The sequence below is a fragment of the Uloborus diversus genome, chromosome 9, assembly GCF_026930045.1.
Source record: "Uloborus diversus isolate 005 chromosome 9, Udiv.v.3.1, whole genome shotgun sequence".
NCBI classification, from domain to species: Eukaryota; Metazoa; Arthropoda; class Arachnida; order Araneae; family Uloboridae; genus Uloborus; species Uloborus diversus.
The window spans coordinates 7,426,630-7,442,926 of record NC_072739.1 but is presented as its reverse complement, the minus strand read 5'-3'; the positions used below and the strand labels follow the sequence as shown (position 1 = coordinate 7,442,926).

At 32.3% G+C, this 16,297-nt stretch overlaps 1 protein-coding gene across 1 annotated transcript in view; it reads right to left on the bottom strand.

Annotated features, from left to right (window-relative positions):
* The window catches only part of LOC129229736 (dynein axonemal heavy chain 2-like), a 146,147-nt gene that overhangs the window by 101,190 nt on the left and 28,660 nt on the right, over window positions 1-16,297 (bottom strand). The window contains exons 11-13 of the mRNA XM_054864103.1: window positions 12,813-12,942; window positions 8,032-8,235; window positions 355-576 (exon numbers count right to left, since the gene is read on the bottom strand). Coding sequence (XP_054720078.1) covers window positions 355-576; window positions 8,032-8,235; window positions 12,813-12,942 — 556 coding nt within the window. The remainder of the gene's footprint in view (window positions 1-354; window positions 577-8,031; window positions 8,236-12,812; window positions 12,943-16,297) is intronic.

The following is a 16,297-nucleotide window of genomic DNA, read 5'->3' as shown; positions in this document are numbered from 1 at the left end:
AAGAATGAAAAATAAAATCAACTAAGTAATAGTAGAATGATAATTTGTTGAACTATTATTACTGAATCAAAAAAAAAAAATCCTTATTTTGAGTTTGGAAGCTGTGACAGAAAACACCTCATAGTTACAATTCTAACAGCAGTAAATAGAAAGTACATTAAAACAATGTTCCCCCTCCCTCAAAAAGAAAGGAGAAGGGGAGAGGGAAAGAAAAGATCTTCACAAAACTGAACGTGTAAACAAAAAAACCTTGAATTCTGGGTTATTGCATGGGGGAATGCATATAAATATTGTAAATATTTATGTATAAATATAGACATAAAAATAGAGTTTTGAACAAGAATAAAGTATTACCTCAATAGCATTAAATTTTCGGTTGATATCACTGTACCAGATATTATGGTCAATTGTCATACGAATCAATTCTAGTACAGACATAAAACCGTATTGGTCACAAGATGCTGAATTTAAATCATCCAAAAAGCAAAGCAATTTATTTCGCCTTGGTCGAACCATACTTCCTTTTGTTCTCTCTAATTCATCCTCAATAAGTTTATGCAGAGTTGAAGATTTAACCTAAATTTTAAACAATATACAAAAAAGTAAGCAATATATCATAAAAAAAGTGTAACAGTTGTATAATGTACACAACTGATGCCTGAATTTCGCATACACTCATACATTTTGGCCAAATGTTTTCAGTACATAATTAGACTGGGGCAACCTGACAACGTTGTAATGCTGTGATTAGGATCTGTGTAGCCTTTACAATGCTACAGGTAAGGTTCGCCCCAACTTAAGATTCAAAAAATAACTATCAGATCCCCCATAGCTATTTTAATGCAAGGAATCTTTATTCTAGTCCTTTGACTGAAGACCATATCTATGCTTACCCTCCAAATTCAACAAGCTCTGATTCCTGTGTGCTTAAAAACATAATAACGTCTTCCCTTCCCTTTTTTGCTCCATAATTGCACATTTTACATTTAATTTTAAATGGTTTTACCCATAGAGCTAAAATATTGAATTTTTTTGGGAAAATGTGTGGTAAAATAGCTTTCAGAAATTTAAGAGAAAAAAAATTGAAAATCCACTTTGAATAATATTTCTGGCTATGGTCTCGTCAAGAACATAATACATTACACCAACCCATATTTAATTTTATTAAATAAACATTGAAACTGATCATTGTCTCAAAAATTGAGCATTTACCATATTGAAGTTAAGGGTGAAAATTTTTCAAAATTTATAAGAGGCATTAATGTTGCTTACCAGTTTGTTCCATACTACTACAATAACACATTATTTAACAAATTTCCGGTCCAACACATGGATCACACCACGACTGACAGACCAATATGATTTTTGGATATTAGTAATCTTCAAAAAAATACCCGGTAAACTTTCATGACATTCTGAAGTTTGGTTAACGTTAACAGTAATTTTTGCTGAATATCTTATCGTTGCTTCAGAGCAACAGTAAGACATCTAATCCAAGGAATAACACTAAGACATCCTACTGTTACTTTGAAGCAACCTTATGTTATTTTCAAAACAATTGGAAAAACATAATTTGGTGAGTTGATCAAACAATGTTTTTTAATGGGAGAAAAATCCAAAGCTACAAATACAGATGTGACGACCAGACTCTGGGCCCAGCCAGGCTGGTCTAAGTCAATTTATTAGTCCCCAATGAAGATCAAAGGACCCTCTTTAAGCTATCTACTTCCTTGCTCATTACCGCCTCTTTCGGTAAGCTATTCAAAGAGCCCACACCAGGGGCGGCATTTCACCATTTCATTTGGGGGGTCGAATTTCTTAAATATGTATAACCCCAAAGCCAAACCAAACACACATTAGCTAACAAGAAGTTGTCATAAAATCGGTTTAGTATGAATAAAATTATTGTTTAGAAACAATTAAAATTTTGATTCATTGACTAAAAATTTATCACACAAAACATCTCGCTGCTAAAGATTTTATACCTTTTGGAAAAGTTATAATGCATGATTTTTCGAATTCGGAAGAGCAGGGAATCGTGTTACTAATACTATCAGTGCCCAATGTCGTGCTGTTTTGCCAGTTCAGCTAAATAGAAAAGGTATTTTTTTCCCCTTTGTGCTTCGAAAATATTTCTCTAACCTCCTGAGACACAAAAAACATCTTTCTCTAATAGCTGAACCGATTGTAATAGTTAAAAAATAATTGAAGTAACACAAAGTTATGTATAAAAACACTTTTTATATCTTGCTCTTCATAATCACCCATGCTACTTCAAAAACTGTGAGGGACTTAAACTTGTCATCATTGAATAATCTAGTCATGTCGGTGCTCGCAGCTTCAATGAGATATCTGCCTCCAGCTCTGTTATTCACTATTCCAGACTGATGAGCCCATAATATGGACGAAACTGAAGTCTCTGGATGTGAAAATCATTCTGTCGGTATATTGCTTGTAATTGTTCTTTCCTCGTGCTAAAAATTTTACTCACAGTTGAAACATTTTATTTTTCGTTTTCAAAATCCAATCCAAGTAACCATAATCCCAGCCAACCATATAGAAAAATAATTATCATCAAATTTTGTGTTAATTTCATTCGAAACTGAATCTATTACTTCATACAAAATATTCAAAAATTAATGTTTGACTTCACATTATCATGTGGATTTTTGTCACTTTTTTTTTTTCGCCTCTTTAAAATTGGCTAGGAGGAAGAAAATTTTTTTTTTGAAAAATTTCACGATTGATTGAAATGTACACACAGATCAATTGCAGATTGAACTGTGGTTTGAATAGTCGAGTAGCGGATTGAAGATATATTTTGATAAAGTAAAGCATTTTTCAAAAACCTTTTCTCGATGCAAACAAAGTGGATAAAAATTCAAACGAAGTCATACATGCTAAAGGGCATGAGCTTTTTCACCATTGAAAGAATCGTTTTGCAATAATTCTTCCAGTCGTCAAATCACTGCTTTGAAGTTATAGAGAAAAGGTTTTATCGTTTTAACTCTTGAAGACTATCTTGTGTCACTTCGAGATTGCATAACTATAGAGTCCCATAAAAGGTATTTGGTTAATATGTCTTTTTTTTTTTTTAATAATCACATGCATTTTGAAGAAGTTTTTATCAAAGCATTATAGTGTATTGAGCAGCTGAAACGTGTTTCTAGCAGAAGAAAGCGATGAACACTCATTAAATAAATATAAACTTAAAAAATGAGCGTAAAAGTGAATGTAAAATATCAAGGAATTTTCTTGAGAAAACCATGCAGCCACACCTCTTTTCACGAGCCTCTCCTATTGGACATACCATCGTAACACTGGGCACACAAGTGTGAAATATTTAGCCTATATGAGGCAATGTCATCTTTAGTTAAAATTAACCATGGTTTTCTATCAGTTTTTTATGTCCTGAAAAAGCCGAAAATACTTCATGAATTGCTAAGTCATCATCCAACTAACGAAAAACACTTCTGTTAGACTGGGAATGTGTCGAGTCTCATCAAACAGTTGCTGAGAACCAGCGAGATTTCCTTTAGTGAACATTTATTTCCGACTTACATAAATTGAATTCATCCATTTTCTATCATTCTGCTCAAAAAATTTGGGGGTGCAACCGCCCCCTCTTGACCCCCTATTTGCCGCCCCTGGCCCACACAACCCTACCAAAGTAAGAATTGTTCCCAATTTCTAGATTAGCCAGAGATTTAAATAGCTTAAAACAATGACCCCTTGTCCTGCTTTCCCCGCAAAAATTTAATCCATTAACATCTTTCATTTTGATAAATTTAAACAATTGAATCATGTTCCCACAGACTCTCTTTTGCTCCAGGCTATACATAAGCTTTTTAAATTTGGTATCCTAATCTAAAACTGCATTTTTTTTTTTTTTTTTTTTGAAAGTTTAGTTGAATTTTTGAAGATTAAAGTGGTTTTTTGAAGGTTGAGGTGGTCTGCAGCTGCGAACTGCCGCCTTCTCAAGTTCAATTGCTAACATGCTCCTCTGTATCAGACAGGATACCAGAAAAAGTAAACATCAACTGCAAAACTGAATGAGGAAATTTGCAATTTCTCCCATGCCATGTGGCAATGTGTGTGAGGTAAGAATTCAAGACAGGAGAAGAAACCTTGACTGGGTAGGGACTGAATGGATCCTTAAACAACATATGATGTGAAAATAAAATTAAGAGAAAACAGATGTTTGACCGATAGGAAGTGTTACAGCTTTCCCTAGGAAAAATTTGGGATGATCAGGAGAAAAACAAAAGTAACAACTTCTTGTCGAGCCTACAAATTATTTAATTTTTGTCAGATAAACTACTTCAAAATTGTCATTGTTTCCCTCATTATTTCGGTAGTTTCATGTCAGGTTTGAGCAATTACTGCTTTGAAAATGAAAAATAATCAACATATTTGTAATGGAAGTTTTTCAATGGCTTAAAATCTTGAAATTAACACCAATAAAAGTGCTACAGCAAAATATTCTTCAAATAATTTTCTTCAAGATGTAAACATGCAGCACAAATGACTCATTTAGTGCTCAACTGAAAGAGGCATTGAAGTAATCAAGAAAGAAAATATTAATCTTGAAACAGAACTAGGAAAAAAGTGTGCTAACTTCTGAAAAGTGTGCTGGTCTTGCAAATTCAAAAAGAGCTGGCAGTCCACTTTTTTGGTTTGCAATGTAAAGGATATGCAGAAGAGCCCGTAAAACTTCAGATGAATGGCAAGAAAACAGTACAACTTGAAACTGATTTGTGATAAAGCAGAGTATAGGTGATTTGGGAAAATCTTGAAAGGACATGAAATGTTTGAAAAGTGGTAAAAACAAGGTTATCAGTTCATGTTATTGGTTTAACGAAAAACAAGTGTAAAACTCGCAAAAAATATGAAATTTCAGGTCTAAGTAGCCCCTGTTTACGGTACTAAAAAAAATTTAACCCATAGTATTCACATTCGCAGTCTTCTAGGCACTAATTTGTTCTTATCGAAGCACACATGTACCATCTCCAAATGGTACATTTTTTTTGTTTACATGTAGTCTATTTTTCTGTTAACATAGTACAAACACTAAATTAAAATCAAGATCTACACACCTGTGAACTAACTGTGAGAAATTTAAAATTAGCTTTAATGCTTTTGATGAAAGATGTTTTCCCAGAATCTGCTTCTCCAACCATCAAGAAAGAACTCGGTTTACGTAATAATATCGTTATCAGATTTTGATTTCCAAGCATACTCTCTGTAAGTAAGAACCTTCCTCTGTATGGAATAAAACATACATTTTAATCTCAACACAGTAAAAAATTTCAGACAAAATAAAACAGATAAAATCATTGATGTAAAAATAAGTTGCTAATATTTAAAAAATGTATAAATAAAGTAATAATAATAAATCTCTCATCTCAACATGGATGCACAACCACTTGATACACTTATTTAGCAAGAAAGTCATTGATTTTTACATCAAATAAAAAATATCTTACTTAAAATGCTAATTCCATTTACTTGTATCCCAAATTTGATTATTATATGAAAACTAGAAAATTGCCCGTCAAGGTATGACAGATGAAAACATTTGGATGAAGCAATTGCCTGTTTGGTGATACTTTTATAGTTGAAACTTTAACCCTAACTCCAGTAGATAGCGTTCATTGTTGACCACTTTTTCATTCCTTCATTCTCTAAAAATTAGTCTTACCAGTAAAACAGTTACTAAGTTACTGGATCCAGTTCAGCCTTTTCAAAATAAAGCATTTCGCTGCATGTCGAACATTGGCAAAAAATATTTGTTGCCAAAATTTTTTGTTCAAGCCCGATTGTTCAACACACGTCACTTGACGCAACTTTTATCTTTGAGGTAGACCGTGCAAAGCTGGGCGATGCAGCTCGTTGTATTAAGAAAAAGGAAAAAAACTTTTCAGTTTTAATACTTGTGATGCTTTTTCGTTTTGAAAAACAGCTAGTTCATTCTTAATTATTAAGAGTAAGTATTAAATTTAACTATACTTTGAGGGGTTTGAAACTTTTATATTTTACAAATACTCTAGACTCTAGGCTTTCAAAGTGTCCCTACCTTGGAGCATGGTAATCAGTATCTGTTCCTATTGACGCAAAACTGCATATACATTTCTGTGTGAGTTTTTGCATTATGTATTGAGTGCAGCACTCACAACCAAAAAGAAAAAAAAAGTTTGCACAAATCTCAACTGATTAGGGCCAAAACTCGATCACTACCAGTTTCTCCTGTAATGCAACTGGTTTAATGCATCTCTAATTGACGAATTTCACAATTTAGCGGATTTTTCTTTTTCCCCGACTAAATGAAATTTAAAAAAACCCTATTTACCGAATCATAAACCCCGAATTAACAAATTATTTTAACAGCAAATTTTTTTCGTTAATTTGAGTTTGTAAATATTGGATTGTTTTCCAAATGATACATCCATCTTGTCCAAAGCAGAAAAAGACTTTTCTTGGAATCAGCCATTTTTAACAGGCGAGGGGTCAACCAATGAATAGCGATTCTGATACAGAAGGCATTAATTAAACTCCCATTAAAACTTACTTTTTCAAATGCTTTACGTTATGCCTGGAAACAGTAAAAACGTATCTCATGCAGCAGGCAGAGTAATTTCTTCACCCCATAAAGTTGAAAGAAACTATTTTAAGTCAAGTATCGAGGAAATTGTCAAGCATCTACTAGTAAGTAGTTCAAAATTTCAAATTAACAAGTGTGTAAATAAGTCACGGAATGCTGAATAAAAAGTTTACTTTCAAATCATGGATATTTTTGTGCAGTTGCTTATTAAGGCTTTTAGATAAGGTAAGTGCTTTTTTTTTTCACCCCGATAATACAAAAAGCCTCGATTTAACGTATAAAAGTTTCGATCCCGATGAATTCGTTGAATCGGGGTCCAACTGTACATACCAATTTTTATACAAATCCTTGCATTATTTCCTTGCATTAAAAAATTCCTTAACTGAAACATCCCTGGAGCAATTGAATACAAAAATTAATCACATACATGTGATTGGTAAAACACCAGAGAAGCTGAAAGTTTTTTGCTGAACTAATTAGTTTTATTGAGAGAAAAGCCAATGATTATGTGGCTGATTACATATGCTTATTGATTGCTTTGCTGCATCACTTTTAATTGAAGCCCCAAAATACCTAAACTGCATTTGACATTAGTGTGACCAATATTCACTGAGATATGAAATTCAGCGTATTGTGACTTACACCACTTTACACTCACTATCGATAACACCTTTTGGGGGAAAATATAGCAGTTAACAAGGGTTTCAAATTATATGTGTGCATAGAGTGTGGTTTTTCAATTTGATTGAGGTTTTATAGTGTGTTTTTGCATATCATGGCATAACATTTGCATTTATTTTTGAATAGCAATGAAAAATATAAATACTTTGTTTTTTTATTTTGACAACCTGTCATTCTTCTGAAACGGCAATAGGTTCCAATCGCATCTTCTATATGGTCCCTTAAAACTTTGAACTCGAATATCTCCTTGAGTATTGTTCGCACAAATGTCAAATTTTTTGTGTTAGCAATATCTTTCAATGGAGACTATTTTCCTAAACATAAGTTAGGGGACCTAGTGTCCGTATAAAAAGTTAAATTTTGTATTTTTTCACTCATTTTTATTTTTGCTTCAAACTTTCAATACCTTAACTCTGCATCTGATTTTAAACATTTTTGCAATTGGAAGTATGTATCTATGACTAACGGTTGCAAAATTAGAGGTCTTGCAGGTTAAAACGAAACACCCTGTATAACTAAACACAGTATTAAAAATGATGTTAATGTTGTGTACCAAATGCTACAGTTTTAAACATTATTACAAATTTCTGAAAATGAAATTGAGTATAATAATTCATTTACTCACTCATAGTTCATAGGTAGGGTAGTCAAACTGCCCTACTTATTTTTCTGAAAAGGTTAGCAATAAATTTATGCATAAATAAGACAGTTCATGCTACAAACCCTTGCTGAGTTGATGGTCTCTTCACTAGGGTCCACTGCAAATCTTCATCAAGGAAATAATCAAAAACAGTGTCTAAGAGTCTTAAAGATTCATCTAATGTTCGTATGTAATTGCTGAATATTTCTCGTCCTTTCTTGTCAATAGATGATCCCACAGACCATATGGCAGAGAACCAAAATACATTACATAGCTTAGTTTCATCGATGTAAGCTGCTTCTTCATCCAAATGCTAAAAAATACAAACAAAAAAATAATTATTTTTTTTTAGAAATATGTGCATTTTTTAAAGAATTATCTGCAATATTTAAAACATAATTACTAGATACACTATGTATTTTCTAAATAAAATGTCCAAGCTTAAAATTTCATTTAAGAAGTAAAACCATATTAAATTACACTTTACTGCAAATTAAATACTGCATAAAGATGTAATTGATAATTTTAAAGGCATATTTTATTAGTGCTCATTATTGTGTTAGTAAAACCATTATCATCCTTGAATAACAAAGTTATATTTTGACAGGACTTTAGAATTGATTGGTTGATTCTGTACATTCAAAGCACTTTATTTATCACTAGCTGTACCCACACGACAATGCCAGTGTTAAGAATTTAAAGAATTTCCTTGAATATCTGAAAATAATCACCCCTTCTTGCAAGCACCATAAAAGAACAGTAAAAGTTAATTTGTAATTTAAAATATTTTTCCAAAGAAATAAAAAGCATTAAATTACATTAGCAATAGATTTAAAACCTCAAATAATTCATCAACAGCATTGTTTATTGCCTACCTTGCCAAGCAAACAGCAAACAAAACCTAGCCGATTATCAAGCAAGGAGAACTCGAAATAATTAGCAATCACATTTTTTTTTTAACTAAAGCATTTAAACAGAAACCCTGCTCTCTCCCCTTTACTTTGAAGTGAAAGAACATAATTTAAGAACACATTATATCTAGAACAAATGGAAAATCCCGTCCACCATAGAAAACAAGGGCGCTCATATAAGGGGCAAGGGGGGGGGCTTGAGCCTCCCCCCCTTGGAAATTAGAACTTCCTTGCTTTTAGTACTTTTGTCTTTGCAAAAATATTAAAACATTTCTTCTCCAGTCATTAATGAATAAATAATTGAAAATGTCAAATTTTAATGACTCTAATCTGTCCTAAAATCTGCCTCCATGGGGAAAATATGCTGCTAAACTATGATTAAAATTTCTGAGCCCCCTTACAATTTTGCATATGGGCGCCCATGGTAGAAAAAAGAATTTAACTGAAATATGCAACGTAATTTACATAAAATGATCACTCCATTCCACCTAGAAAAAAATGTTTTAAATTAAAGTCTGCATTGCAAATACAAAAGTAAGATCATGCTCCCTTGTGGAAAAAATAATGAAACACAAATACGCAATGCGATTTACATAAATTGATCATTCTGCTCCTCCTACGAAAAAAAAATGTTTTGAATTAAAACCTGTGTTGCAGAGACAAAAGGAAAATATTGCTTGCCCCCGAGAAAAAAAAAACTCAAATACGCAATGTAATTCATATAAAACCAGAAGCAATAAGAGTAATTATTTGATATAAGGATTGCACACACCATACTAGCTCGCAGATGACAGAAGTTTCTCCAACTTACTCGACACTTATCATTATATATTTTGGACAATTCACACAATTTCTTTATAAATTATAGCCTACTAACTGTACCTGCACGGCTGTACTCATGTTATAAACTTAAAAATAAAATTTAAAACAAACTCTGGCCAAAAGTAAATTTCCCTTCGCACTTCGGAGTAAAACGAAAGATAGATGTTTTATTAATAAAAATGTGCACATATAATTTTACCTAAGCTCCAAGCATATTCCCTGAAGCAATGAAACAAATCCTGATATAATGGCGGAAACTGTCAGTCAAAATTCCTTCTTCCAAAGAAACAAGTATCTGTTTTAAATACCCTGAAAATCACTCACCATAGCTAAGCATTTAAAGTTAAATAATAAAACAATAACTGATAACTATCCAATCCAAAAGGAACTGCTAGTAGAAAAAGCAAACAAATAAAAAAATATCACTAGGTTTAGATTTATCATCTAAAAATATTAAAAAATTGAACAAAAAAAAAAAAAAAAAAACAAGAAAAATAAACACTACATTAATACATGCAAAAAAAGCAGATGGTAATCTTTAATTCAAGCGAATAACTTTCATTGGCCTCGCAGCGAAGGATTAGGTGGCTCGCTATTGACCAAAAGAACCAAAGAGTAGATTTTGACAAATGTCAGTCATTGAGCAGTGTGACCTCAATAAGCAAGCTTGATTGCTGAATCAGAATCAAGTGAAAATCTCCCAACGCAAAGAATAATGAACTTTATTGAAATACTTGGTGCAATAAGTACAAAATGAAAAAATCCTCGCTTCCCCTTGAAGAAAAAAGAATTTAATTGAAACATGTTACAGTTACAATGATGCCTATGGTTAAATTTTCTTCTAATGAGCCGAATTCATTCGAGTAGCTGCTGTATAATGCTGTTAAAACTAAACCGAGTGGACTAACTTTACTCCTATGTAGAGTCAACGCTTGGCAATGTCTCGATGAGTAGAATCAACTAAAAAGTTCATTCGTCTCTTAGGGAATGGTAGCGGCACAGGTGCCAGCCCTGCTTGATGAGAAGCAATTCCTTCATTTTTCCACCAGGTTACACTCCGGATAGTTGCCTGTTCGAAAGTTGATTCGACTAAGTTGCCTCCTGTGCAAGAGGTCTAATAATTACAGAACAGGATACTTTGTGGTTAACAGGTTTCTCACCATTGGAAACTTACCTTTTCTATGACTGCATCTAGTATTTTGCAGAAAGTAGTTATAAGGTTGATTTCTGAAGTTAAAAGAACTCTGCAGTCTTTTAAAACTTTGGCAGCAAAACTGAAAATTTTAGACAAATGTTCAGTAAACCAAGCTTTTTGGCTTTCAGTTACGAAAGGCTTGCTCCAAGTTTGAAACCATGAGTTCAAATAAGATTTCCAGGAGATGGTATGTGAAGCATAATAGATAACTCCACAATGGCCGACTGTGTAAGGAGACGAGTGAGAGAGACTACCGGTTTCAAAAACCAAGAAAACCTAAAAACACAAAATATGTACAGTTATAATCATGCAATAGAATTTAGTAGATCTTAAGCAGACATATCAATCTTTGCAAGTGTATGGTTTAAATTTAGAAAATGAATGCTTCTCTCATGGGCAATTATGCTCCAGAGTCAGTAAACCAGCTGATCTTTACATTAATGCAGAAAACAGACAAACAAAAATGCACTGCATTCACTAGCTTTAGTATAAGAAACACACACACAATTTTTAGTGAAAAATAATTTTCTTTCTTTTCATTCCATTCCACAGTCCCAACCATATAAAGGGCATTAAACTGAATAATATGTTTTCTTGCTGAATTTTTGCTCACTAGACTATATTAATACCTAATAATTAGTTCCGGACAGAGCCACAGCGAAGCGTTGCAGAGTTCAGCTAGGGTACATCAGTGGCACAGCGAGGGGGGAGGGGGGGGGCGAAAACACTCCCCAGAACCAATGTTCTAAACATAGATGCAAATTCTAATACAGCAATTTATGCACATGAAAGGCCTGTTTTGATCCAAAAAAAAAAAGAAAACCTTCAGAAGGTATTTTTCATCACCCCCCCCCCCCCAGAAGGTATTTTTGATCCAAAAAACCCTCCAGAAGGTATTTTTGATTTAAAAAAACCCTTCAGAAGGTATTTCTGGCTGCATGGACGGATTTATGAGGGGGAGAAGGGGGGCAAGGCCCCCTCTCCAATTTTGGGAGGCGATTCCAAAATCTTAAAATAAAAATCATGATATTTTTTTAATCTATTATCTTTTTTGAATAGTTCAGAGAAGTGAAAATTTAAGAGAATAGCTAATGTCCTTTTCTGATGGGGGAGAAAAAAAAACACTATTAGCAGTAGAAAAATTCACTGGGGTGCTGAAAATGTGTCTAAAATGACTATTTTGGACTGAAAACTATTTGGGCAAGCATAGAAATGAAAATGTAGGCTATGCATTCAACTGCAATACCTAAAATAATCAAAAAATTTTTTAACAAATTAGAAGCTAAAAACAAAGGAAAAAAACTCCCTTGAAAAGAATTAAATAAGTCCTTGAAACTCCTAAGCAAAATGTGCTTCAATTTTATTTCTTATCAAGTATATAAATTATGAATTGTTCAAATGGGCACAATGTTAATTCTCGTGTGAACTACTTTCTAAATCTGTCCACCATTTTTTTAAAGCATCAACTTACATTACAAAGAACATTTAAAGTATATAACTTTTTAAAAATTTTATTTGCCTATTTTTCCCTAGATTTTTGTCTATCCAATTACCCCTTATAATAGGCTTCAAATTGCAAAATTTTATATCCTTTTTAAAAAATTTCACCGGGAGAGAAACCTCCGGACCCCCTTAAAATTGGAAGCATTCTACACCCCACTTAAAAGGAAGACTTATATCACTCTTGACACCAATCCCCCTCTTAAACCTCAATTCAAAAAGGACAGCGTGTAACACATTAATAAAAAGCAATATACACAAATGAGAAACATCGCCTTATGCATCCCAGAAAAAGACAAAATACATGGGGGGGGGGAGGATAAAGATACTGCTTTAAAAAAAAACCCTGCCCTCCCAGGAACTTAGTCCTAAATCCACCTATGTCTGGCTGCGCTAGTGGGAGATATATACAACAACAACAACAAAAAAAAAAAAAAGAAAAAAAAAAAAAGCTGTACAAACCTCTTCAGGAAGAAAAATTGTCTCTCCATTTGAAACAGTAAAAATCTTGTTATTATCAATCAATGAATGCAAATTGATCAGCCAATCCATGTGCATCGGCCCATCCAAAACTATCCATTTTTCATTGCTTCTAACATTGCGAGATGCATCAAGCAAAACATCAACAAATATGCCATTGTTCCAAGTGCCTTTGTGATCAAAATGTCCAAATAATTTTTCAGGAGTAAATGCTTTTGGACAAAACGTGTAAGTCTAAAAGAGAAGCCATTCATTAATGCATTGCATGAAATAAAATAAATAACAAGGTATAATAACGTGATTTTTAAAATATTTTTCTCATCAAAACAACAGCAAGCTAAATTTTGCTACTAGTACAATAATGTAATAATCAGCACATAAACAGACACATTAAAAATTTTTCAAAACCACATGAACTGCTATTTTGACACTACCTGCTTCATATTATAATCAAGAATTTTTTTTAATTCAAAACTTTTTCCCTACACAAGTACTACTAGTTAAAACTCCCGCCGTTGTCTGAGTGAGTAATAATTATGAGAAAAAAACGCTACTTTCATTCGTTTTGTTTGAAACTGAAAGAACTCCAAACACATCGCTTTGATGCAATTAAAAATCTAGCTTCTTCCTTACCCATAAAATTAAAACGGCAATAACTAAGAAGAACAAAATAGTATTCTTTCAGAAACCAAAGCACAACATTTAAGCACATACAAATTTGAAGAACTTCCAAAATACGAAATTAAACTTCACATATTTTTAAAAAATATATATTTTTCTTTGAACACAGAGTCTCAAAACATCTCTATATGGCTATTGATGTACAAATGTATAAAAAAAAATGTGCCTAATTTAGTTGGCGCATTATTTTACATTTTGACAAAAAATTTAAAGATTCACCATCAAAAATATCACCATTAAAGGTGATATTTTGGTTTCATGGTGAAAACTAAGAAACAGTATTACGTAGTCTTTAGCTTTAAAAACAACGAAAGATGAAAAAATTGCTAAATGACTCAGCTGTTTAAATTTTTCCGCAAAAAATTCGTCGGAAGTCCTGCTCTGCCGTGCTAAGCGCAAAAGTGGTATCTGCAACTGAATTCAAAATGAGAAATTCCCATTTAAAGTTGTGTGCCTCTGTGTATTTGATTGAGATGAAACGTTTTCAGAATTTTTTAAACAAAACATATTTCCCATTGACAAATGATTATAAAACATTGTATTTCGGCAAAATATGTGACAAAGAACCACTTGGTGACAATAACTCAATTTCGACAAGAAGTGCAGATACCACTTTTGTGCTTAGCATGGCAGTGCTGGTCAATTGGATAATGAGTAAGTGTCCAATCTGCATATATAAATATTAAAAAAACATTTTATTAAAGTTACATTAAAATGGAAAATAATCAGCCAAATCCATTTATTATTTGCCAATCTTGCAGAAAAACGTTACTTTAAGATTTGACTAGCGAAAAGCTATGAACGTCAGATGAAAAGCAAAAAAATTCACCAATACAACAATTCTAGCTATCGACAGAGTTGAGATGATACACTAAATACTGAATTGGGTTGATGAAAGCCTTTGAACATGGAACTAAAAAGCTTATAACTGGTTTTTTTTTCTACTTAGAAATTTTTAACAGATGACATTTTCAGCAGAAAAATCAGAACTTTCAATGGACATATAATGTTAAAATGCACAAGTATTTTTTCACCCCATATTAGAGAATTGATGGGAAAACTGCTTTGGGGGGTTTCACCCCCATAACGGAGCAAAAACTACCCTATATGTTATTCTGATGTATAAGCTATATTATTGTAAAGTTTCATGAAAATCCATTCAGTAGTTTTCGTGTGAAAGATTAACAAACATCCTCATAAACTTTCGCATACATAATAGTAGTAAGATGTACTAATTACTATATTTTATGTATATATGCAAAATTAGTTTGATATTGCTCCCTGAAAATGCAAAATTTTTTTGAAAAGCAAAATACAGTTATTGATACTTTTGTAACAGCTGTGAGAAAGAGAAAGGTATGCACTTTTTTATTTTTAAAGTTTATTTATTTATTTAAAAAATCAATTTGAAACAGCAAAAATCTGCATCTGTCTAGGTGAAATTCTGCAAGAGGAAACCATAATAAATGCAGAGGCCAAGTTACTATATAAATTTAAATTGTGCAGTATTCTGTCAATTAGCGAATATGCTTTCTCAAAATATTACATATACCATACATAATCATACTCAAAGTACAATTAAAAATGTTTGATAGCATATTTTGATGTGTAGTTTACTGAAAAATATTTCATTACAAATTCAATACACACCATATTAATTTAATTATACAGAAATGGGCAGTGAATATGACAGTCGCAGTTCAAGAAGCACCCTCAACTATAGATGATTGGATGATTTCACTGTTATAACATCTCTTAAAATCATTGCTCTAAAAATTACATCAGTTTCAGGAAAAATTATGGATTTCGTTAGTCCAACGGTTTCCAAGCAGTGGGATGTCCTTAGGGGAGCATTGAATAATTTTAAGACCAACTGTTGCCAAAATATCATATTTAATACACACAGAAACAAATAAAATCAATGTAAGAAAATAAGATAGCAGTACGTCATCACTTCCCCAACACATGTTTGAGCGTCAGCACGCAATGAAAATTGATATAATTTCAACAACAACACAGTTTGAGAAAAATTGCACTCAAAAGCAAGCCTATACATCACATTGACATTGCACTAATCTTTCACATATGTGGTACAGTTGGCTCTCTGTTTAACGAGGCTCTATTTAACGACTTTCTCTAATTAACAACAGCTTTTTACGGTCCCACTACAGTGTTAAAAGCATTCCATTTAAGGACGCTTTCTACTTAAGGACGATTTTTTGTGGTCCCTTGAAAGTTGTTAAACAGAGAGTCAACTGTATTTTTAACACCTTTCTTTTTCATAAAATAATTTAACACACAATGTATTTCTAAAGTTTATCATTTCATGAGAATAGTAGTAATCTTAAAAAAAAAAAAATATTCATAAGTATGCTATTATTTTTCTCTCGCTTAATTTGCGAAAATAAAGAATTTTTAAATTAATTTGAAAGCAAATAAAAACTAATAAATGTATCAGAATTTTCACAAAAGGCTCTCTAATAATTAATTTTAGCTTATTCAGATTATTTTTAAATTTTTTGGAAAATGTAATTATTTCCCTTTAAAATAAGAAAACTGAATTTATATATGACATGGCCAGAGTTAAAATGGGACAAGTCTATAAAGGATTGTTTTGAGGTAATCAAGGTTCAAGTTCGTCACAACTTGAATCCTAAAGAGATTTAACGGACAGTTTTCATTTTATTGGCATAATATGGAGACTTAATTTATATATAGCATAGAACTTTATTGCTGAAAAACAATAATTTTGGCAACAGTTCAATTTTTACATGAAAATTTACTGG